General features: G+C 47.8%; 1 protein-coding gene across 2 annotated transcripts in view; it reads left to right on the top strand.

The window, feature by feature from the left end:
• Positions 1-22861, top strand: part of IGF1R (insulin like growth factor 1 receptor) — a 309638-nt gene that overhangs the window by 35906 nt on the left and 250871 nt on the right. Inside the window, exon 2 of one of the 2 annotated variants that reach the window (XM_047862425.1) lies at positions 17278-17823. In XM_047862425.1, coding sequence (XP_047718381.1) covers positions 17278-17823 — 546 coding nt within the window. Of the gene's footprint in view, positions 1-17277; positions 17824-22861 lie in introns of those variants that run through there. The other variant, XM_047862426.1, reaches the window with a different exon arrangement.

Here is a 22861-nt window from a genome sequence, read left to right as displayed (position 1 = left end):
TGTTGTCGATGTCCTTTTCGGGGAGAACCAGCTTTGGACTTTTGTAGTAGGTGGTTAGCCTCCCCAGGTGGGGACCTGGGAGTTTGTCATAGGTTGAAAAATCAGAAAGTCTTCCTCCAAAGTATTACAGTCTACTTACTGCTGGAGGAGACCTTGCATAGTTTAAAGATGATTCAGGAGGCACGTTAGGAACTTGCCATACTTTCCTGCCATCATGGAGATCAGTTACCACGTTCCTGTGAGTCTGCCAGGAAACTGCAGTGGGGAGCACTGTTGGTCCCTTACAGACCCTGTTGGATGGAGAGATTCTGTTACCAGCAGTCCAGCTAACATGCGAGGGAGAGGGGAAGGGGGGCACCAGGGGGCTGTGGGCAGGGGCCGGGGTATGGCCCTGCAAGCTGGATGGCAAAACATTTGTGGGCTACGTTGGGTGTGGTTTGGGGTCAAGGCGATGGAGCAAGTCAGGAACAAACTGGGAGGATGTATTGTCATTTTGACAATGATTGTAATAAAAAAGACGTGCTCTTGGTGAAACACGTACACAGTAAGACGCAAACATGCCGAGCCCCTCCTGCCCTCCTTTCTTTGGACTCTTCCTCCTTCCATCCTACTTCCCACAGGTAAGCTTTGCCCACATTCACCACACATGGCAAAATGTCGCGTCCTCGGTCTTTTTAAAACATAAATGTGCGATTTGTGGTTTTTCGACGTAATGTATCTTGGACATCTTCCTGTAGCAGAGTGATCTGCTTTGTTTTTAAAACGGCTTTGAGTGTGCAAGTAATACATGAATGTATGGTCCTTGTAAAAATGGAAAGGGCACAGTCACAGAGTAGAAGGTGACTGCCGTAACCTGTCCTCTCCCTGCCCTCAGAGGTGATCACTGCTGACAGCTCAGCGATGTCCTTCCAGATGCTTTCTCCTGTGTGCATGTGTAAACTGGGGAGGGGGTTGGTGAGTAAGGAGGGAAGCAGCCACAGAGTGGTATAGATAATTAAAAAAAAAAGACATAAATAGGATCCCTATTGTCCTGAGTCTGTCCATCTGTTTCTGTTTTTTTAATTATTTTCTAAGAATTTTCTTATTTTTAAATTTTTTTTTTTATTTTAGAGAGAGAGCACACATGAGCAGGGAGAGGGGGGGAGAGAGAGAGAGAGAGAAGGAGAATCCCAAGCAGGCTCCATGCTCAACACGGGGCCCAACGTGGGGCTCGACCCCATGCCCTGAGCCACAATCATGACCTGAGCTACAATCAAGAGTTGGGCGCTGAAGTGACTGAGCCACCCAGGTGCCCTCTCTGCCTCTTAAAAATATTTTTAACACTTGTTTATTTTTTGAAATACAGAGAGACAGAACATGAGTTGGGGGGGCGGGCAGAGAGAGAGAGGGAGACCCAGAATCCGAAGCAGGCTCCAGGCTCTGAGCTGTCAGCACAGAGCCCAACGAGGGGCTCGAACCCATGAACCACGAGATCATGACCTGAGCCAAAGTTGGATGCTTAATGGACTGAACCACCCAGGCGCCCCTATCTATCTGTTTTAAATAACTCTTTCCTATTACAATAGTTTCAGATTTGCAGAAGAGCTGCCTTGACAGTTCAGAGTTCCTAATGCCTCTGTTTCCCCTCCATCCATGGTACACTTACCACAACCGAGGAGCTAACATCACTACCTCACTTTTAATTACCTACATCCCATACTTGATTTGGACGTCGCTGGTTTCGGTCCAGTGTTCTCCTTTCCCAGCATCCCACGCAGGATCCCGCGTTACATTTGGTCTCCACGTCTCTGTCCCCTCCTCTGGTCGGTGACCGTTTCTCAGACTTTCCTATTCCTTGGTGGCTGTGCGCGTTTTGAGGAGCACTCTGGTCAGGTTTATGTAGAGTGTCCCTCAATTTGGGTTTGTCTGATGGTTTTCCTGTGGTTGGACCCGGATCCTGGGTTTGGGGCAGGAAGACCCAGAGGTTGAATGCCCTTGTGTCACAACTCATCCAGGGAGCACCCTGCCAGCGACACTTATCCTCACCCGGCCAATGTGGTGTTCACCGGGCTTCTCTTCTCTAAGGGCTTTTAAAAATCATCTATATGTTGATACTCTGTTCTTTTCAATCGTGCCGTATTAATCACTGTAAGGAGGCCTTGTAGCTTCTCTGAAAGATGGACGTTTAAGTTGTTTCCTAGTTTTTGATTTTATACGTACGATTCTAGGTAATACTTTTTGTCTGTCTTCCCCAGCTATGTGAGGGCTGGGTCCCTAGGAGCCAGTGACTGGGTTTCTGGTTTCAGAGACCCAGTTGAACATTGGGGTCGATGTTGCCCTCCAAACATGGCTGTAAATGTGCTGTTCAAATTGTCCCGTGTCTACTCAAGCTTGGTGGTATTAGATTTGTAACTTTTTTGCTAATCTGATAAACTAAAAGTGTTCTAGTCCACGTTTTTCCAGTCATGAGAAGCGTGTTTATGATGCCCTGGAAACCTTAATGAAGATGAGCGCAAGAATGCGACTCTCCAGTAACATTGGATAAAACATCTGTTTAGCACTAAGCTCTGCTAGAAATGTAAACATAATAGGGATCTCTTCTCAAAGAATCAGAGCCTTCCTTCAAAATCTTCCCCGCCCCCTGCGGCATCTACTTAAGATAGTCTCCTTGGTCATGGGCCCCAGTATTTAAATATGAAAAGCACTCAGTGTTACCCTGGGTTTGTTGTTTTCCTTCAACAGTGAGAGCTGCTGCCTTGATGGTGTGGGGAGATGGTGGGGAAGGGAGAAACACATCTTGCTCCGGAGCACTAGCGGATGCAGGGGCAGGTAGGCCTGGTGGGATGCGGGCGTGAGCGAGCCACCTGAGAACCCACAGCCCTTCATCTCCAGGGCCATTGCATTTTGCCAGGGCTTTGGCTCATGTCCCCTTTGCCAAGGCGCCGGCCTCCATAGCGAGCATGGAAGGGCACACGGAGCATGTGCAGACCCACTCCCCGACCTCCGGCCCTGTCGCTGCATCCGCGTGAACACCCTGTTCTTCACACCCCTTGATCGACTACCCACCAGCAGTGCTGTGACTGGGAGACCCCTAAGGCTGGGTCCAGGATGAGCAGAGCAGACGGCAGGCAGAGAGGTGGTGTTGGCCGTGGGCAGGTGAGCATTATGCCGGCGTGTAAGCGGTGTCGCCTGCATGTGGGGGGGACAGGATTTATTACCTTATTGTGGAGACTTGAGGCTTTTTGTTTAGACTTTTTCTCCCCCTTCGCAAACAGCTCTGTTTGAATCCCGTACTTTGGGCGTGTTTCCTCGGCAGATCCCTGGGAAAGCTGGTCCATGGAGCTCCTGAGCACGGCTTAGGAGCCCCTGCTCCCAGCTGCGGGACACGGAGGGTGCTGCAGACTCGATCCTCGGGTCTCCGTGGCCGGCTGCTTCCCCAGCGCTGACAACAGAGGCCAGTCTTGTCAGAGTGCCACTGAGCTGGGCCGGCTCTGCCTCGCAGGGGTTTGTTTGTTCCCTGACAGAAGGATCATCTGTCTTCTGTGTTTGCCCGCTGTCTAGGGTAGAAGTCTTTAAGGCCTCACCCTGCGTTACCCTAAAGAGGGAAAGCGCCGAGGTGGGGCGCCTCCATCGCACCTGTCTTTGCTCTGGGCACCTTGGAAACGTGCCTGTTAATCCGGTACCAAGGAGCACTGGATGCTGCACTTTTACGTACCCAGGCTTTATTAGTATAATTGTTCTTGTCTCCACGGAGGTACCATGTTATCACAGTACGTGCTGGGGTGTCAGGGGGCAGGGAAATCAAATTGGAGGAGTATCAGAGTATCAGAGGGGCGATACTCCCACTGCCTCTTTTGTTCACGGGTACCCGTTCCAGGCCAGTGTCGTTCATCCTCTGTGACAGTCCCTCAAGAGGCCACGTGTGTCACCCCTTCGCTAATGAGAATCAGCCACGGCAGGTTCCGGTGCCCTGGTCGTACCGCTCTGGAGCTTCAGGAGCACCTGCCACCTTCCTGGAGTGAGGGGAGACGGCAGCATGGCTGTGCCCCCTTGCCGTGGGACTTCCACCTGCGGTGCCCCGGCCCCGGCACCCCTGAGCCCACTTGAATGGAAGGCCCGGGTGAGACGGGGTGCAGGTGCTGGTAGCCACGTTCCGTCCCTCACATCTCACTAAGTGGTTTGCTTTAAAGGCAAGAGTTGCTCGTGCTCATCCAAGTTGAGAGTACATTGTTCTCAATCTGAACTGGTAAAGAAAAAAAAAGCTTCTCAATTGCTGTGGAAGAACATAGAGATTTTTCCGTTGGGCCGGTAACTCTCTTAACATTAGGGCATCTTTGTGTGATCTGAATTCCAGCATCAAATAAAGAATGTCTGTGGTAAGGTCGAGGGGGGCCGACTTCCCTATGACTTGCGAAGGGAAGTTTGACCTGTTTCTAAGTAGAATTGTTACAAAGAGCGATGTGTGGAAGGAGAGCTATTTGAGAGTTGAGATAAAGGTGGGTTTGTGATTTCATGGGAACACGGGGAGCGATGAGGGGCACTTGTCTGATGGGGTCGAAATCTCGAGCTCCTGATTGGTGAGCTCTGTCTCCATCTGCCAAGGAAAACATCACCTGTACAGGAAGAGTTCTTGTAGTTGGGTGAGACTGTGTTTCTTGTCTGTCCCCCCTGCTCCCACCATGGTGTGTGAACAGCAACAACAAAAAGAATTTGACGTTCTGCAGTGGAGTTAGCTTACGGTGACGGTATATGCTTTTTCGATGGAACGTGCAGTCAGAAATGAGAAGTTAACCCCCTCAATGTCTTGTCCCTTTACATATGGGTGGAGATACCTGTAAGGCTCTTTATAGGTTTCCTTTCTTTCTTTCTGTGAGGGCTCAGGGCTTTGGGCTTGACAGAAGTGTCTGCCTACCCTGAGAGCCCTTAAGGAAGTGCCCACAATGGTCAGATGGCACGTGGGGTATACCGTGTGTTGGAGAGCCCCTCTCCCACACATAAGCACCTGGCTGTAGCATCCTTGCTGCCTGGCCGTCCATCGGAAGAGGAATTTTCTGCTCCAGGTTGGTGGGAGGAAATTCAGATTTAAGCCCCAGCTCTGCCCCCGCCCCCGCCCCTCCCCTGTAACAGAGTGATCCCAGTGGGTCATTTGGTTGTTTAGTCATTGTGTCCTCAGCTGTAAACAGGGTGAATAACACAGCCACAGAGTTACCAGCAGTAAATGCAATCAGGCTTGTGAGGTGCCCACAGAAATCTTTATTACCTCCTTAGGCAGCCCTGCCTGACTTCAAGTAAATGCTACTTCGTGTTCTCAGATGCAGCCTGAATCCCCCCTGTGCTGGTCCGAGTTCTGTGTTCCCATCCCCCGTGAGAGGGATTTCTGGTCCTTGCCCCTCCCGGGCTGTCACATGGATGTCCTCCCATTTAGTCTCATCTCTCTTAAACGGTGGGAACAGAAACCCAGTTTGAGGGGGCTCTCCTCTGGCCCCTTACTGTACTCACTCTCCCCTAATACGGTCTAAGACCACCTGACTTTTTTTTTTTTTTGGCAGCCACGACACCCCATCATCACATGCAGAAATTATATCCAATTAAATCTCCTAAGTCTTTTTCACACCTCCTACATTTGTGCATTTCTTTTTTTTTGCACCCAAGTGTCCAAATAACATTATTTCCTCTCGATTGCAATTCCAATCTGTTGATCTTTTTAGCTCTTGACTCTGTTATCCAATGTATTTGCCATCTCCCCTGGAAACTTGGCATCCTTGAATTGGATAAACATTTGATCTGTGCTGTCGTTCAAGTAATTGATAAAAATGTTGAAACATACAGGACTCAGAAAGAGCCCTGTGGCCTTCCACCAGAGACCTTCCTTGGGCCATTCATTAATCAGCACATTGGAGGGTGAACTGCACATTCACCCAGCTGTTCAAATGTAGCTCAGCAAGGATATGATGAGATTTTAACAAGGCACTGTAGATAAAGTCTAGTGTCCCCACAATCTACCAATTAAAAAAATCCTCATGCTAAGAAGAAGAAAAATCCCCAAATCCCAGTCATTGTGGCGTGTGATGGTTTAAGGCTTATGACCCATGGCTTCACTCTGCTGCAGTACGTTTCTTTCATTCTGCCTTTGGTTGATAATACTGCTGGAGTGGAGCGGGGAGTGTTACGACCGGGTCACCTGGGTTTCGGGCTGTTATCTGCAGCAGAGTGGGATTGAGTGAAAGATGTTCAACTGATCTTTTTGGGGAGCCAAGGTCTTGAAGGGCACTGGTTTAGGACACCCTCTCCTGCCAGGACACCGAGCGTGGCTTCCACGGGCCGCTGTCCAGGCTGGTGGGTGGACACCCCCGTGGTGTGGATGAAGAAATCCCCACTGCAGAGGGTACCTGGTCTTGGTAAAAAGTGCAGCATGCCTCAGTGAAGGAGTCAGGGATGTGTCGGCCTCCAGATGCTTGGCTAAGCACAGAGTGGAAAAAATACCTCTCTGGAGGTGTTAGAGCAGAATAATAAACACAGACGTGATAGAAGGTACAAAGGTCTTTGCAGGAGTGGGCGTGAAGGCCTAAGGGATGGCAGGAGATTGTGTATGGGGGTGGGGAGGACGGGACAGGCTGGAGTGTGATTCCCCTTCTCAGGCTTACTCTGCCACATTGTCCAAAGGCCAGAGCTGCGTGGAGCTACAGATGTACCCGGCTGTAAGACGTGAACTGCCACAGGCAAAGTTAGAAAACTGATGCAATGGAGTGAGCATTCTGCCGTTGGGTCCTAGCAGATAGGGAGGGTCAGCCACAGGCTCCGTGGCAGAGGGCGGTGGCTTCTCTGTCGATGGGACCACTTACACCTGCCTCGGATGCTCAGTGCCCATTTCCCCGGGGAGTCTGCACCTGACTCTTCCTGAGGCCCTGCTGTTTGTGCCCCAAGGTCTCAAGCCCCACAGTGCCCTTTGTTAGGGCGGCCACGGGTGAGCCTGGGAGCCTGCCCTGGAGAACTTGGACTGGGACGGTTTTAGGGCTCAGTGGGACCGGCCGCTCCACGAAGGCAGGAATGTGTCGATTCTGTTCACTGCTGACTTCCGGGTACCTGGAACGTTACATATTAGCACACGGTAGGCATCTTATTAGTATTTGTTGGAAGAAAAAATAAACTTAGTCCCAAACCAGATGAAGTGGCTGACCTCAGGCCAAGTGGCAGGTGGTTCCTTCCCCTCTGACAAAGCCCCCAAATCAGGTGAAAAGCCTCAACAGTTGAAGAGGCTGACCTTCAGCACCACATCCATGAGGAAGTGCACCACGGCACACAGGGAGCTGTTGAGGGGGGTTTGTACACCCATAATCAGCTTGCCGAGATAACTGCCTAATTGAAACAGTACAGGTCACTTGAGGTAACTGGAACATTGGAAAATATTTTTGAAATGAGGATGTGAACTGGAGTGATGTAACACGTTCTATAAAAGCCCGTGAGATAGGATGGGGGCCACAGGGCCGACTTTTATTTGGAAGGTTAGCCTGGTTCTGAGCAGAAAATCCAAAGTCAAGAGAGAAGGGAAAAGGAGGCAGAAGGAGCACATATTTTCCAGGTCAGGCTGCAGCTCCTTTGTTGAGGAGGCTGCCCCGGGGAGGCCGGGCAGTGAAGCCTGATGCGTGTCCCCCGAGGGCCCGTGAGCGGCTGAGTGGGGGTTAGTGGGTGGGCATACCCAAGGGAGTCTCGTCCTTGGGTGCCGCTTCATCAAAAAGGCAACCAGCCATTGGGACTGGGAATAGTTACAGACGATTTGGGCTCTTACAAAGGTGCTTTTAAAATATAGGGACTTGGAGTGCCTGGGTGGCTCAGTTGGTTAAGTGTTTGACTTCGGCTTGGGTCATGATCTCATGGCTCGTGGGTTTAGGCCCGCATGGGGCTCTGTGCTGACAGCTCAGAGCCCGGAGCCTGCTTCAGATTCTCTGTCTCCCTCTCTCTCTGTCTCTCCCCCACCTTGTGCATACACACCATCTCTCTCTCTCTCTCTCAAAAATAAATAAACATTAAAATATCTCTATATCTATATATATCTATGTCTATAGATAGACCTATCTATATCTCTGTATAGATATCTCTAGATCTATCTATAGAGATCTATCTCTATATAGATCTAGAGATCTCGAGATAGAGGTAGATATAGATATCTATATCTAGATATAGATATCTATATAGATATAGATATCAAGATATAGATATAGGTAGATATCTATCTATAGAGATATAGATATAGATAGATATTTTAATGTTTATTTATCTCTATATAGATATCTTTATATCTATATCTATAGAGATATCTATAAAATATCTATCTCTATCTCTATAGAGATAGATGTAGATCTAGAGATATCTATATAGAGATAGAGATAGATATATAGAGATAGAGATAGATATTTCAATGTTCATTTATCGCTATATAGATATCTCTGTATCTATCTATAGAGATATCTATATATGAATATATGTGAAAATCTATAGAGATATGTGAATATCTATAGAGATAGATATAGAGATAGATATATAGATATAGGGGCACTGGGTGGTTCAGTCAGTTAAGTGTCTGACTTTGGCTCAGGTCATGATCTCACAGTCTGTGAGTTCGAGCCCCGTGTTGGCGCTCTTCTGACAGCTCAGAGCCTGGAGCCTGCTTCTGATTCTGTGTCTCCCTCTGTCTCTGCCCTCCCTTGCTCATGCTCTGTCTCTGTCTCTCTCAAAAATAAATAAACATAAAATAATTGAAAAAATATATATATATGGACTTGGGGGCACCAGGGTGGCTCAGTTGGTTAATTGTGACTTCAGCTCAGGTCATAATCTCATGGTTTATGAGTTTGAGCCCCATATTGGGTTCTGTGCTAACAGTGCAGAGCCTGCTTGGGATTCTCTCTTCCCTTCTGTCTCTGCCCCTCCCCCGCTTGTCTTTTCTCTCTCTCTCGCTCTCTCTCACTCAAATAAATAAACATTTTTTAAAAAAGTTTTAAAATATAAGGACTTGGAATATTGGACTTTTGATATTTTCAGATTAGAAAAGAGTTTGGAATCCCCCTCAAGGCAGCAAAATTGTTCTCATGAAGACCCAGGAAAATAGGTGTTGTTCCTCTGTTCGAGCAAATACAGCTTTATTCTGCACCAGCCTGTGTGGCTCCAGATGCTTTATGTGATGGGGACACTGGGGCTTATGTTCCCTCCAATCTTTGAAGTACTTCCCAGTGAAGTTTCCATTTCTTCATCAGAGAGGCAGGATGTAAACATCTCAGCCCGCTTTGTGAATTCTTTGCCCAGCGCACTCTGTTAATGTTCAGAGCCTTCAGGGCTACGTCTTATGTGTGAATGGGTTTTTAGATTATGTTTGTATGTATGACAGAGATGGCTCTTCTGTGGGGCAGTGGAGGACAATTTGCATGTTGAAAATTACACTTAATTTTTAATTTCTGTTCCAAAAGCCACCTGCGCAATGCAATCCCTTACATTCTTGTGATTGTGGGTAGTTATTGAATGTGTCAGGTTGTGAGGACTGCTTGCCGTGTGTAAGATATCAATGTACATATACAGTGTAAACACATTCTCTTTGAGGCATGAAGATAAAAAGGCTTAACATGAATTGTGTCTGTTTACACTTACACAGAAAATTCTACTATAACAAACTTTGCAGTATCCACAGTGTTTATTATCACAACATTGTTTCTCCTCCCCCACCCCACCCCCCTTTCTGATTTTTTGGTTCGTTGGAGTCTGGGAGGGAGTGGGTGGAAAGAGACCCATGCCACCTCTTTCCTGAGCACATGGAGGGTGTGCTGAGACAAGCCGGAGTAGGCGCTGCAGATTCAGCAGCCGCGGGTGGACCGTGAGGTGCTAAGGACACTCTGTCTCCACCTGATTTTCCTTCTGCTTTGCTATGCTTCGTGCAGTTTCTATGGGTTGCTTGGGGATTTTCTGGTAGAGTGAGGATCGAATTAAGAAATGCAGGTGCACAGGTTTTACGTGTGCCACATTGCATGTGTGAGTGGGTGGGGAGGGTAGTGACGCACGAGGGGGTTACAGGATTACTTTCTAGGGCAGTGGTTCTCGCAGGGTGGTGCCCAGACCAGCAGGCTCAGCATCACTGGGCACTTATTAGACATGCAAATTCTTGGGTCCCTGCGTCTGTGTGTTAACAAGCCCACCAGGTGGTTGTGATGAACGCTCAGGGTTTTGAAGGCTGTTCATACCTGCAAAACCAAGTTGACCTCGTAACGGCTCATCTCAGACTGCTTTCTGGCTTCTGCCCTGCAGTTGCTCTTGTTTCTCTGTCCACAGGCTCTACTCCTGGGGGTTCCCAGGCACCTCCATGTGTGTGCACCCCCCTCTGACTGGAGCTCTGGCCCCCTGCCTTTCCTGGCAAGGCCCTGCTCATTATTCAGACCATCTTCAGAGATCCCCTCCTCGGAGATGGCTTCCTGACCTCCCCAGAGGTGGGGAGTCATGGGCCCCCTTCTTTGTGGTCCTGCAGCCCTGTTCACTGACCTATTAAAACTTTTAGTTCATTTAATTTGCCACTGGCTGGAGAGGTGGTTGTTCAGCCCCTTTGTACAAAATTCAGTTAGACATGAATGCCCTCCTAGCCTCTTAACACCAGTGTGACTTTCACAAAGTCTAGAGATTTTTTTTTAAGTTTATTTATTTATTTTGAGAGAGACAGAGAGCAAGGGAGGGGCAGAGAGAGGGGTAAGAGAAAGAATCCCAAGCAGGCTCCTCACTGTCAGCACAGAACCTGATGTGGGGCTCGAACCCACAAACCCTGAGATCATGACCTGAGCTGAAATCAAGAGTCAGATACTTAACCAACTGAGCCATCCAGGTGCCTCTAGAGTTTTTATAGTACTAAGTTATTGATTCCAAAGAACCCATTTTAAGGGATATAAAGAACTTGTATAGAGGGCCACTGTCTGAAAAGAAAAAAAAAGGGGGGGGGGTTGTTATGTTGGGCTTTTACCGCCAGAACCAGACATGACAGCTGGTTGACGATCATTTTACTCATTATCTGCCTGTGGACCTGTAGTAAACTGAGGCTAATTATGCTTCCCAATGTCTTTTATTTCCAATCCTGCAAGCTAAGACTGCCCCATATTTTTAAAGAAGAGTTGATCAGAGTTGAAAACATTTTAATTAGGTAACTACCTCTGATCATCTTTAATGGAATTGGTGTCAGAAGGCTAATCAACAGATTTGTTCACTTTCCCCTTTGTTGTTCATATTTAGATTGGGGCAACGAAATGGGGGAGTGTGTATGTTTTTTTTATTCATGTTTATTTATGTAGTAACATGGCCTAAAGCCCCTTGCCAGCCACAGGAACATGAAAGCCCTATCTGATCTTTATGACATCTTCTTTCGGGTAGGTATGAACAGCCCATTTTGCAGGTGAAGAAAATGAGGCTGAGGAAGGGTATGTGCCCCCTTGAGGGTAGGAGCCGGTAAATGGAACTTGGGACTCAGACCTAAGTCATCCCATTTTTCTTTTTCTAGGACACAAGATTGTGTTTCGCGTAGGGCATGCCAAAGTGGCCATTGATTTCCTCCTCTATCTCTTTCACATACTTAGATTCATAGCTTTTTTTTGGGGGGGGGGGGGTTTCTCAGGCAGATGCTTTTTATTAACCCTTCTTATATTAGCAGTTCTTAGGGATTTGTTTCCCAAATATGTATCATTTGTTTATGTCATTCACTTAGGTCCCTAGAGCAGAAATTCTACCCTTTGATGTTTTAAAAATACATAGGAAATTTTGGGGGAGCAGTATTCTTTCAACTAAAAGACTTAATTTAAAATTTTAGTTTGGGGGAAGTGATTTCTACCCCCCCAGGTCCTCGCCTGCCTGTCTGCTTGCCTGCCTCCCTCCAAAGGGTCCTGGCCTGGGGTACCAGACCACCCCTGCCTCTCCCCTCCTCATCCCTCCCCGTGCCCTCTGCTCCTGCCTTGGCGGTCTGTTCATGCTGCCCCTACCTTCCACAGTGTTCTTTCCCTCTGCTTCCTGTTTGCTTTCACTTCCATAAGCTTTGATTATTCTTTATGGGGCCAGCCTGAGAGCTCACATTCCAGTGCCTTTCGTAAAGTCGAGTTGTTTTTTTGTGTTTTTTTTGTGTGTGTGTGTGTGTGTGTGTGTGTTTTTTGATATCTGCTGCTTTGAAAAGGGAGAAACAGTGTTTTGCAATTTCCTTTTAATCATCAGTGAGTAGTAGCAAGGGTGTGTCTGTCCCTCCTTAGTGTGCTGTGTGGAATATTGACTCCCTTAATGCTTGTATTATTTCACGGCCCCAATGAAGTATGCTGCATTCTCTTTCCTGTTTGTGGCTTGTGCCTTCTGGACACTGTGTTATCATTCCCGGCCCAGCTGGGTTTTCCTTTTTCTGTTCCTATCACAAAATACCCCAAAGGCGAACAGTGTCGCTCCTGGAATCCAAAACACCCAGTAGCCGGATCCTGCCTCGCACTTTGTGGCTTGGGCTTGTCTTCTCTTCAGGAATAAGTGGTTAGTTTCTTCCTTGTTTTTTTTCCCCCCTTTTCTTTTCTTCTATAAATGGGGGAAAAGTGTCCAGTGTGGAAACAGTTCTTTCATTTGAAGAATCTGTCCATATCAGCTCTGTATCATGGCTCATTAACTGAGTGGTCTACACGGCAAAGCCAGTTCTTTCCCAGTGTCTTTGATCGCAGTATAAACTTTTGGCAGACTTTGGTTATGAGGCTTCATGCTCTTTCACTGGGTCCCGAGCTTTCTGGTCTGCAGGAAATGATAGCAAACTAATTGCTGCCTAACACCTTATAATAGGATCAAACACATGCTGAATGCAAAACCAGACCGCATCCAAGTACTCCTCTCTAAAAACTTCTGTTTATCATTTCAGAGTAAACTAATAGGCTTAGTTTATAACGGCATAGAAGGAATGTAAAATTTTAGGCGGGCCTAGGAAAAAATGAATAGTTCAAAAGCAAAGAAGACTTGCGTATTGAGTCACTGACCTGAAACTATCATTGGGTGACATTTCTTGATTTTGAGAGAATTCTAGTGGCACCTATCTAGTGGCATCTGATAGATGCTTTGTTCTCCCCATCCCACCTTAGGCTCACCTTGGCCCCCAGCCAGGCAGCACATCTTTACGAAGCTGCTGGATGTCAGACGTGTATGTTATGCTGGATGTTAGGCATGGGAGACAGGCAGAAAACTGTACAGAGCCTCTCATTTCCATGAGGGTAATAGACAGTGATCACTCAGCTAAATACATCCTTTCAGGGCCTGACACTTTTCAGACATGAAAAGTGCTGTAAAAATAGTGAAATAGGGAAATGAGGTGGGGGGAGAGAGTTAGGGGGGGATTCTCAAAGCTAGGGTGTTGGGGCAAAGCTCTGATGAGGTGACAGGACGAGAGTGGAGGGCTGTCCGTGTGACAGGGGACACACTTCAGACAGCAGGGGATAAGGAAGGAAGGCGCTGGGCAGCTACAGTGTGCTAAGCAAGAACATATTGGCAGCTGAGATAGAAGTAGACAGGGACAGAGACGGGATGGTGGGGAAGATGTAGATGAGGCTGGAGATGACAGTGGCTCAGACCAGGGCTAGAGCAGTGGAGACGGACAGATGTAGTGAAATCCATTCATTCTACGTGTGAATTAATGGTGTGCCCACCATACATCAAGGACTGCTTCAGGCACTGGGGGTGTCGTGGTGGGTGAAATAGAAAATAATCTTCTGTCCTCCTGGAGCTGACACTAGTGGGACAGATCAGTGGGGGAGACCCTGGGATGAGAAGAAGGCCAGAGGAAGGCAGACATGCCCTGGGTGGGGCGGGGGTGGGAGGAGGGGAGTAAATGGGGCGATGGAGAAACAGTGTACAGAAGAGGTGGGGTGTAATGGTGGGAAGAACATCCCAGCTTCCCACAGGCTTGGAAGCTGGAGCCAAGAGGACTGTCGTTTTTTGTTTATTTGTTTTGTTTTTTCAGCTTTTTTTTTTTTTGAGATATTGACATTAATACACATCAGTTTAAGGGCACAGTGTACTGATTGGATACGTGTATGTATTACAGAATGATTACCATGATAAAGTTAGCTAACACCTCCACATCCTCTTACATAAGTATAATTTGTGTGTACAGTGTGTGTGTGTGTCTAGATAACATTTACGATCTACTCCCCTAACAACTTCCAGGAATACAGTGTTGTCAGTTCCAGTCACCGAGCTGTGCCTTAGCTCCCCAGGTCTTCTTTATCTTAGAGCGAGGACTTTGTACCGTTTGACCAACACCTCCCCACTTCCCCCACCTCCCGGCCCCTGACACCTACCATTCTAACTCCGTTTCTGTGAATTTGACTTTTTTTTAGATTCTGTGTATATGTGAGAACACAAAACGTTTGTCTCTCCATCTGACATGGCAGTTAGCATAATGCCCAAGAGGATGGGATCTGTACAGTGTAAAGGGAGAGAGAGGAATCAGGAATGAGCCCTTGATTTTGGACACGAGCAATTCAGAAAATGGGGTGTCACTGACCCAGATAGGAGAGTGCAGGAGGCAGATTTTGTTGGAGGAAGGGAATGTGTTATCAGACACCTAAATGGAGATGTTGAGTAGGCAGATGGACATGCGACTCTGGAGCTGCCACTGGCATGCATTTGACAATCATCTAGTGTATGGGTGGCACAGGAAGCCAGCTGTCCATGTGAGAGGACAGAGAGGGGGGAGGCTGAGGCCAGAGGCCAGCATTTAGAGGTCAGGTAGGACCTGAGGGTGGTGAGTGGGTGTGTGGAATCAGAGAGGCCTCGAGAAGGAGGCAATGTCAGATAACTGGAAGGATCAAGTAAGATTAGGACAGGGAATTGTTATTGGCTTTGATAATGTCATCAGGGGCTTTGCAAAGAGTTGTTTGGTACCATGACTGGGACAGAAGTTTAGCTGGAGGAGTTTGGGGGTAACCAGTTGGTGAGAATACTAGGAGCTGGGACTATCCAGAAACCACGTGTCAAGCTTTGCTGTGAAGGGGCCAGCATCTTACATATGTCACCTGTGCAAAGGGGTGATGATATTACGGAGTGTGAAGTACTATTGAGAGCATCATGTGAGATGAGACACAATGAAACAAAGCTTCCCTCACAGCCGTTTTCCAGCATGGGATGTTCTCAGAGCCCTGGTTTCTCCCATTTTCTTCTTTGTTGTAGAGGCTTCCTTTGCTCATCAGCAAAAGAGGGGAACTGGACCAAATGAGGACCAAATGAAGTTGTAGGTTTTCAAGCTTTGACTGCTTCTCTGCTCTTGGGTCCCCTGGACCCCACCCCCTGACTGCCATTCTCTGTCCGGTTCCTGTCTATGGTTCTGTCCCCCGCTGGACTGGTCTTCCCTTTTTCCTCAGCTGCTCCACTTTGATTCTGTCTTGCACTTGACCACAGATTAATCCTCCAAAAAAAGGTCTCCCTTGGGCTTCTCTCCCACTCGAGAGTCTTGAGAGGGGCCTCATTCCTGAGACGAAAGTTTCCATCCCCATGTGTGACCTTTTGTGACTTGGACTCTACCAAACTCGTTTCTTCTCTACATCCCTGGCCATCAGTGTTGCTGTCCCTTGAGTATATACGCTTTCCCTTTTCTCTGGCCTCTGGAATGTTAATACCCAGTTTTAAGTTCTACCCATCCTCTAGGAGTCAGGGCATGCACAGGGCTTTCCTCGGCCCTGCCACAGAAAGGACCTCCTCTCTGTGGGTAGCTCCAAGGCTGTCTGTCCTGCCCAGTTCGGTTCACATCTAGAGTGGACTTGCACTCTACACACCACTGACCAGCTTCTGCCACATACGACAGTTGTTTGTCGTGGGTCTTAGCTCTTGGCATTCGCCGTGAGCCTCTTCAGAGGGCAGGTACCACTTCTTTGCACTTCCTACAGCATCATATGTGTTGAGTGCTCCAAAAATTAATGAATTACACCAGTCAGAAAACTTGACTCTATCTGAGAAGCTTTAATGGAAGGTTTGCGATTATTAAAGCCTAAGAAAGGGTACTAACCAAGGTGTGTGTGTGTGTGTGTGTGTGTATGTGTTTAGAATTTTAAAAATAAAAGTTTCCAATATCAAGGCTGTTCTATCAAAAGCATTTCAAATCTGCAGGTGCCTTGGTCCAGCAATTCTACTTCTAGGGACTTATCTCAAGAAAATAGTCTTGGATATCTGCCGAGAATGTTCCCTGGAATGTTCCTTATGGTGAGAAAAATTGGACATAACCTAAATATCCAACAGTACGGGATTGGTTTTTTTAAAAAATAAAAGAACTCATGGTGCATATTCACAGCCTAGAATCACTATCTATCTCCTTAAAGTGATAACGTAGAAGGACATTTATTGATTTGGTGAAATGTTCATATTAAGTGAAGGAAGTGTATTTGAAAACGTGGTATTATTGCCTGATTTCCTTTAGCTTAATCAAATACCTTACAGAGAGAGGATCACTGACATAGGAACTGTTAACAGTGATTATCTTTGGACGTTGAGACATGGATGAGTTTTACTGTCTTTTGGCTATTCTGTTGCCTAACCTTCCTATGGGAAGCCTGCTTTCTTGATTCTTAATTCATAAAATATTAGAGTTGGGATTGCATATCCCTTTTATTCATAGAAACTGTGCATTCTTGCCTTTCTGTTAAATTAGCCTTTGTATCTACATTCACGCAGTATTAGGGAAGAACACAAGGCCACCTGGCCCGCATCAGTTGGTAGCAAGAATTGTGGGAATGTGCTTCTTTGTGTCCCTACTTTCTAGGTCAGGGTGACTGTTCTCCAGTATCAACTGCTGCTTGGTGTCCTTGAGGCTCGATGTGGTAGGAAGTTGTTATGTGACCGCTGAGCTGTTTGTTCAGACTTTGGGCACTGGTGCTCTGCGGAAGGGGTGGGGGGTGAGCGGCCTGGCAGCTCTGGAGCCTGCAGCCTTGATTCCCGCATGTGCTTCTCGTGTACGACCCCGGGCTCAGAACTGTGGTTTACACATAAGTGGGACGGGGACGGCATCCCCCATGGTCGCTGTGTATGTTGCACAATGTCCGGCCCAGAGTAGACGCTTCACGAATGACAGCTGACCAACTAGAGACTCAGATAGTCCGCCTGCGGCCCTATACCTAAAGCTGGTCTGCTGCGAAGAACTGAGTCTTATTTCTTTAATAATAACAATAATAAGATAGGTTTCCTGAAAACTGACCATATTGTGGGTTGGGAAGTAGTTCTGAAAATGATTTCCTTTTGACTCAGACGTGTCCCGCCCTTGCCCTCTTGTCTCCCTTCCAGTCTGCGGGCCGGGCATCGATATCCGTAACGACTATCAGCAGCTGAAGCGCCTGGAGAACTGCACGGTGATCGAGGGCTACCTCCACATCCTGCTCATCTCCAAGGCAGAGGACTACCGCAGCTACCGCTTCCCCAAGCTCACGGTCATCACCGAGTACTTGCTGCTGTTCCGCGTGGCCGGCCTCGAGAGCCTCGGGGACCTCTTCCCGAACCTCACGGTCATCCGCGGCTGGAAACTCTTCTACAACTACGCCCTGGTCATCTTTGAGATGACCAATCTCAAGGATATTGGGCTTTACAATCTGAGGAACATTACCCGGGGGGCCATCAGGATTGAGAAAAACGCTGACCTCTGTTACCTCTCCACGGTGGACTGGTCCCTAATCCTGGATGCGGTGTCTAATAACTACATCGTGGGAAACAAGCCCCCAAAGGAATGCGGGGACCTGTGTCCGGGGACGATGGAGGAGAAGCCCTTGTGCGAGAAGACGACCATCAACAATGAATACAACTACCGCTGCTGGACGACCAACCGCTGCCAGAAAAGTAAGAATGGCGCTGATGTGGCTTTCCCTGTACCGCTTCTCTTTCCCCTCCTTCTCTCCCTTGCCCTCCTCCTCTTGGAACGCACGGGTTCTGCCGGGGGTTCTGCTGGGAGGGTGCGGTGACGTGGCACTGAGGACACGTCCGCCTGCCGTGTGCTGGTGGGGGTCTTGGTTGGCTTCCTTTTGCATCCGGGAACTCATGGGATGTGGGACTGTGGCATGGCTGCCATCAAGACCATTCAAATCGTGTACTAGAAATAATCCACCACCCTTCTGGGCTAGAAGCTTGCTCACCGACCTTCAGCTTTGGATTTCTGATGAGAAAGGTGATCCGCTGTGTTTGGAAGGGCCTACGCCCTGGCAGTCAGGGACTGCTTAGGGATCAACTCGTTCATCCTTTGCACGAAAAGAGATCTTTTGGCATGGCGGGACTTTCTTAGCATGAATATACTTGGAATATGGTTGAATAAAGGAAAAGTAAAGAGCTAATGCAATTCACATCCTGTGAAAATGGTGACCTCCACTCCCTCCTTGGTCGCCAGTGATGTTATGATGCTTACGTGTTGCTGGTTTATGATGGAGCACCTGGCCATGGTGCGAGAGCCCTGGACCAGGTTTCAGGAATCCCACATTCAGGCTGTACTTGAAGGTGGCTGTGTAGTGAGTACAGTTGTACACCCCGGTGCTTCCATTTCCTTTCTTTCTATCTTTTTTTTTTTCACCCCCTGAAGAGTTGTACAGGTCTTATGAAATCACTCAGTGGAAGAATTTTGAAATATGCCCACTGCTCTTCTGGTCCAGGTGGTGGTATTCTGAACCTTCTTGTTCATCAGCAGTCTGCCCGTTTTACGCCTGAGTATAACCAGACTCTTGAATTATTGTGATCAATGCCTTGAGACCCAAGTTGTTTGGTATTAGAAGGTGACTCTGGGCCTTTGCTGTGTTGCTTTTAGCAATGTTTAGGTATATTGGCCAGGAAGATTCCTTTCACTGGTTGGAAGTCAGCGTGGTAGCTATAAATAGCTATTATTTAATGGTTGGCCCAGTTAAAGACCCAAGGAGCTCATGTATTCTAGCTAGTCATGAAAAGCCAAGAAATCCCAAATTGGTAGGCTCGCCTAAACCATGAAGTGTATAAAATAAACAAAATAAAGGCCAGACCCCACAGGTAGCTGTTGTTTCTGTTTCCCTTCCAGGGTTGAAGCAGGAAAAGGATGGTTTCTTTGACCCAGCTCACACTTTTTTGCTATCATTCCATCAGTGTGTACGTGAACATTTGATTAATGAGGGAAGGGGTCCCACTGGCTTCAGCTAGGACCTTGGATGGCCAAGAATGCCATCAGGCCGCTGAAGAGTCCCTGTTGGCTAGGGTTGGAAGAAGGTCCTGTGCTAAAGTCACATTTGTGATTGATTAAAACGGTACCCTATCATTAGGTTACCCACTGGTTTTGAGAAAACAACAAAAATACCTTTTTAAGTAGTCTTGACATTTTAAAATTTTATTTTAAAAGAAAAAGGCGTCAGCAAGGGAGGCATCGTGTGTAGTGGGAAGATGTTGGATGTGGTGTAAATGGCCTGGGTGACCTTGGACGAGCCTTCTGGGCCATGGTTGGGCACCTTTAGAATGTTCCTTAGGGCAGTCCCATATTACTCCTCGGTGGTGACCAAATGTGTGCGAAACTGCTTTGAAAACTCATAAGCTCTGTACAAAAGGGAGGTGTTATTTAAAAAGTCATTAGGTGGGCACTTGTTCAGTGATTCAGTCGATATTTACTTTGGCCTCACTGTGGATTTTTGGCTGTTTCTGACCAGCTGGTTGTTGAAGAAGCCTGGAGCAGAGGCGAGGCTTGGTTTCTGGGTCCAGGTCTGGTAGCTGGGACCGGGAATGAGCAAGTAATTTAAATTGCCTGGCCCTCAGTTTCTTCATCTGGGATAGATCCTGTCTTTCTCATAGGGCACTTGGACTATTTAAAAAAAAAAAAAAAAAAAAAAAAACAACAAAAGGAAAAGCACCAGAAAAAAGAATGAGGGTTAGAAATTGGGCCTTGGTGCTGGTATGGCTGATGTTGACAGGCCTGTTGGCTGGACACCTGCTTCTCCAAGGCCGCACCCTGCAGGCTTCTCCCCCGCCAGTTCTCAGTCCTGCTGACGTTTTTCTGAGATTTTACAAGGGAGTATTTATTGAAAAATTACTACCGGCATTCAAGGAAATTGTCTTCTCTTCATCTGGGAGTTTCAGGAAAACTCCAGCATGCATGGGCAGGCTTCTTAAGAGGTTTTTCTAATTGAATCAGAGCTCTCTCTTTACATAGATTCCCTTCAGACCTGTGCTGTCTGATGTGGTAGCCACTAGCCACATGTGGCTTCATTCAGGCTTGAACTGTGGCCTGGTCCGAACTGAGACTCACTCAAAGCGTAAAATACATTGGATTTCAAAGATGTAGCAGGGTCAGGAGAAAAAGTAAGGTATCTCCTTATTAATATTTTGTTGTTGAAATGATAATATTTTGGACAGACTAGAGTCCGTAAACTATGTTATTAACTTAATTGCACCTGTTTCTTTTTACTTTGTCATGTGGCTACTATAGCATTTGAGGTGACAGGTGTGGTTCTCATTCCTTTTCTGTTGGAGAGTGCTGTTTTAGAGCACTCCTTCTAAGGCCATACGTTCTCTGTCCCCCATCGTCTCTCTGGCTGAGCACTGCAGTGCTGTGATATCCCTCTCCAGGAGGATGCTTATGAGTCATTCAAGGAGCCTGGTGAAGGGTGTTGAGCCTGGACACAATGTCTACCTTGAAGTCAACGTAAGCATTAAGATGCCCATTTAAAACAGTGAAGTGTGGAAGAACCCCATTCAGTTATTCTCCACAGGGCTGCCCACAGAAGCAGGGAGAGCGTCTGGAGAGCTACGTCAAATCAGGGATGCGTGTGAAATTTGTGACACCGCGGAGAAGCCCTCAATCACGGAGTGCTCATACGCACTTTTTACTTGGTGCTTTTCCTTAGGCTCCTTCTTAGGTATCCTAACTGGGCGGTGGGTGGCAGGCAGCTTCGTAGACAGCCCCATCAAGGAAATGACTACTTCGTGGGTTCTCCACCCACTTTAGGATTTCTCTGTTGTCCTATGATTTGGAGAAGTGGTTTTATGCAGGCTTGAGTTACTGCTAAAGAGTGACTGACCCTTAAAAAGTCATGTACGGTGTTCTCCCTTCTGTAAAAATGTAACTTGTGGCCCTGACCTTCAGCCCTGGTGACCACCCCTCCCCCCCAACCATCCCCACCCCCCCAACCCCCCAACCCCCGGCCTCCTAGGAAGATACTGCTTCTCTTCCTATGTCTACAACCATTCCTTTTCCGGCTCCTTTTCCTTGGTTTAGTCTTTAGTACCTGGTGGTCTCCAGACTTCCATCCTAGGCCTCTTTTCACTGCTCTTGTTCCCCAGAATGCCCCACCTGCTGCTTCACCATCCTTTTGTCTACAGCTGGTCTGTAAATATCATCTTCAGCTTAGACCTCTTTGTAAGCTCTTAGACCCACATATCCATTCCTGTCTAGACAACCACGGGCATTTCAGTGTCTTCTAGTCTTCTCTGTCTCCTCCCTTCTACTGAGTCTTTTTCTTGTATTCTGTCTCTTCATGGACAGCGTTCTGGTGCTCCACGCTCCCATGTCGGGAACTTGGGTGTTTGGATGCTTCCTCCTCCAATTGCACGACAAGCCCTTTCCATCCCAGGGTTTCTCAGATCTACCACCGTCCGCTGTCCCCTCTGCCCTTTTCAGCGACCTGGCCTCACTCCAGCCTCCCTGTACCCCTGCCTCGGCCCAGTGAACTCCCTAACACATGCTCTGACCGACAGGCTCCCCTACCTGAAATCCTGTAGTGGGAGCCTGTGGAATCTCATGAAATTGGGCCATGCATGCCCCCGACAAGCTGCCTGCCTGCCTTCTGCCTGCCGTGTCCCTGGCCCGTGATGGTGCTTGCATGTGCTGGCCAGGTGGCCGCCCTCACTGGCAGACTTCTTGCCCCTTGGCGTAGGACTCTGGGACTTTGCAGACTCTGGTGGGCCTTTCCCGTAGCAGAGAAACCTGGCAGTGGCACTTTCTGCACTGCTGAGTCAATTCTGGGCGCGTCCTCAGCATCTCGGAGAGCACGGGTGTCACCCCAGGGGTGAGCACGCACCTGCTTTGTGAAAGATTTATTGTCAGGAAGATCTGTTTCCCCCACCCCCTGCCCCTCTGCAGAGAGCAGTGTGTAATAACAGTCCTCAGCAAGCCAAAAGACTCGAGGATTATGAAATGTGGATGTCTCCTGTGTCGCTTTCACGGTCCTTGCTACTCAGGAGCTCCATCACCAACCCTGTGTCCGGCTCGTCACTGGCAGGGAGGATCAGCCGTGGATGGTAGGAGCTCTTCTCTGTCCTGCCCTTGTCAGAAGGATTCAAGGCCAAAGGTGATGGAGAAGTACAGAAACCATCCTAAAAGTTGAACTTGGCCTGTGGCACTTGGCACCATCCCTTACTTTGTACAGTTATTTGCTGAAAGCCAACCGTGTCTAGGGCGGGGGCGGGTGAGGGTGGATACTCTCGAAGCACCTGTGGTTCTTTTCATGCCCAATTGAATTGCCTCAGTGGCATCTGGCGTTTGCTTGCCACTGGGGCTTTCTGGTACTTGATTTCAGTTTTTTTAAATGTTTATTTATTTATTTTGAGAGAGAGAGAGAGAGAGGTAGAGAGCGAGCAGGGAAAGGGCAAAGAGAGAGAGAATCCCAAGCAGGGTCCGCACCAGCAGCATGGTGCCCGATGCAGGGCTTGAACTCATGAACTGTGAGATCACGACCTGAGCCAATATCAAGAGTCTGGCGCTTAACCAACCGAGCCACCCAAGCGCCCCTCTGGTACTTGTTTTCAGATATGGATGGTCCTCCAACCAAAAAACAAAACAAAACAAAAAAAAACAAACCCAAAAAACAAAACAAAAATCTAAAACTTACTACTAAACTCAATGTCTCCAAGTCCTTTTTAACCCATCAGGATGAACAGC

Source organism: Prionailurus viverrinus, chromosome B3, assembly GCF_022837055.1.
Source record: "Prionailurus viverrinus isolate Anna chromosome B3, UM_Priviv_1.0, whole genome shotgun sequence".
NCBI lineage: Eukaryota > Metazoa > Chordata > Mammalia > Carnivora > Felidae > Prionailurus > Prionailurus viverrinus.
This window is presented reverse-complemented; position numbering and strand designations above follow the sequence as displayed.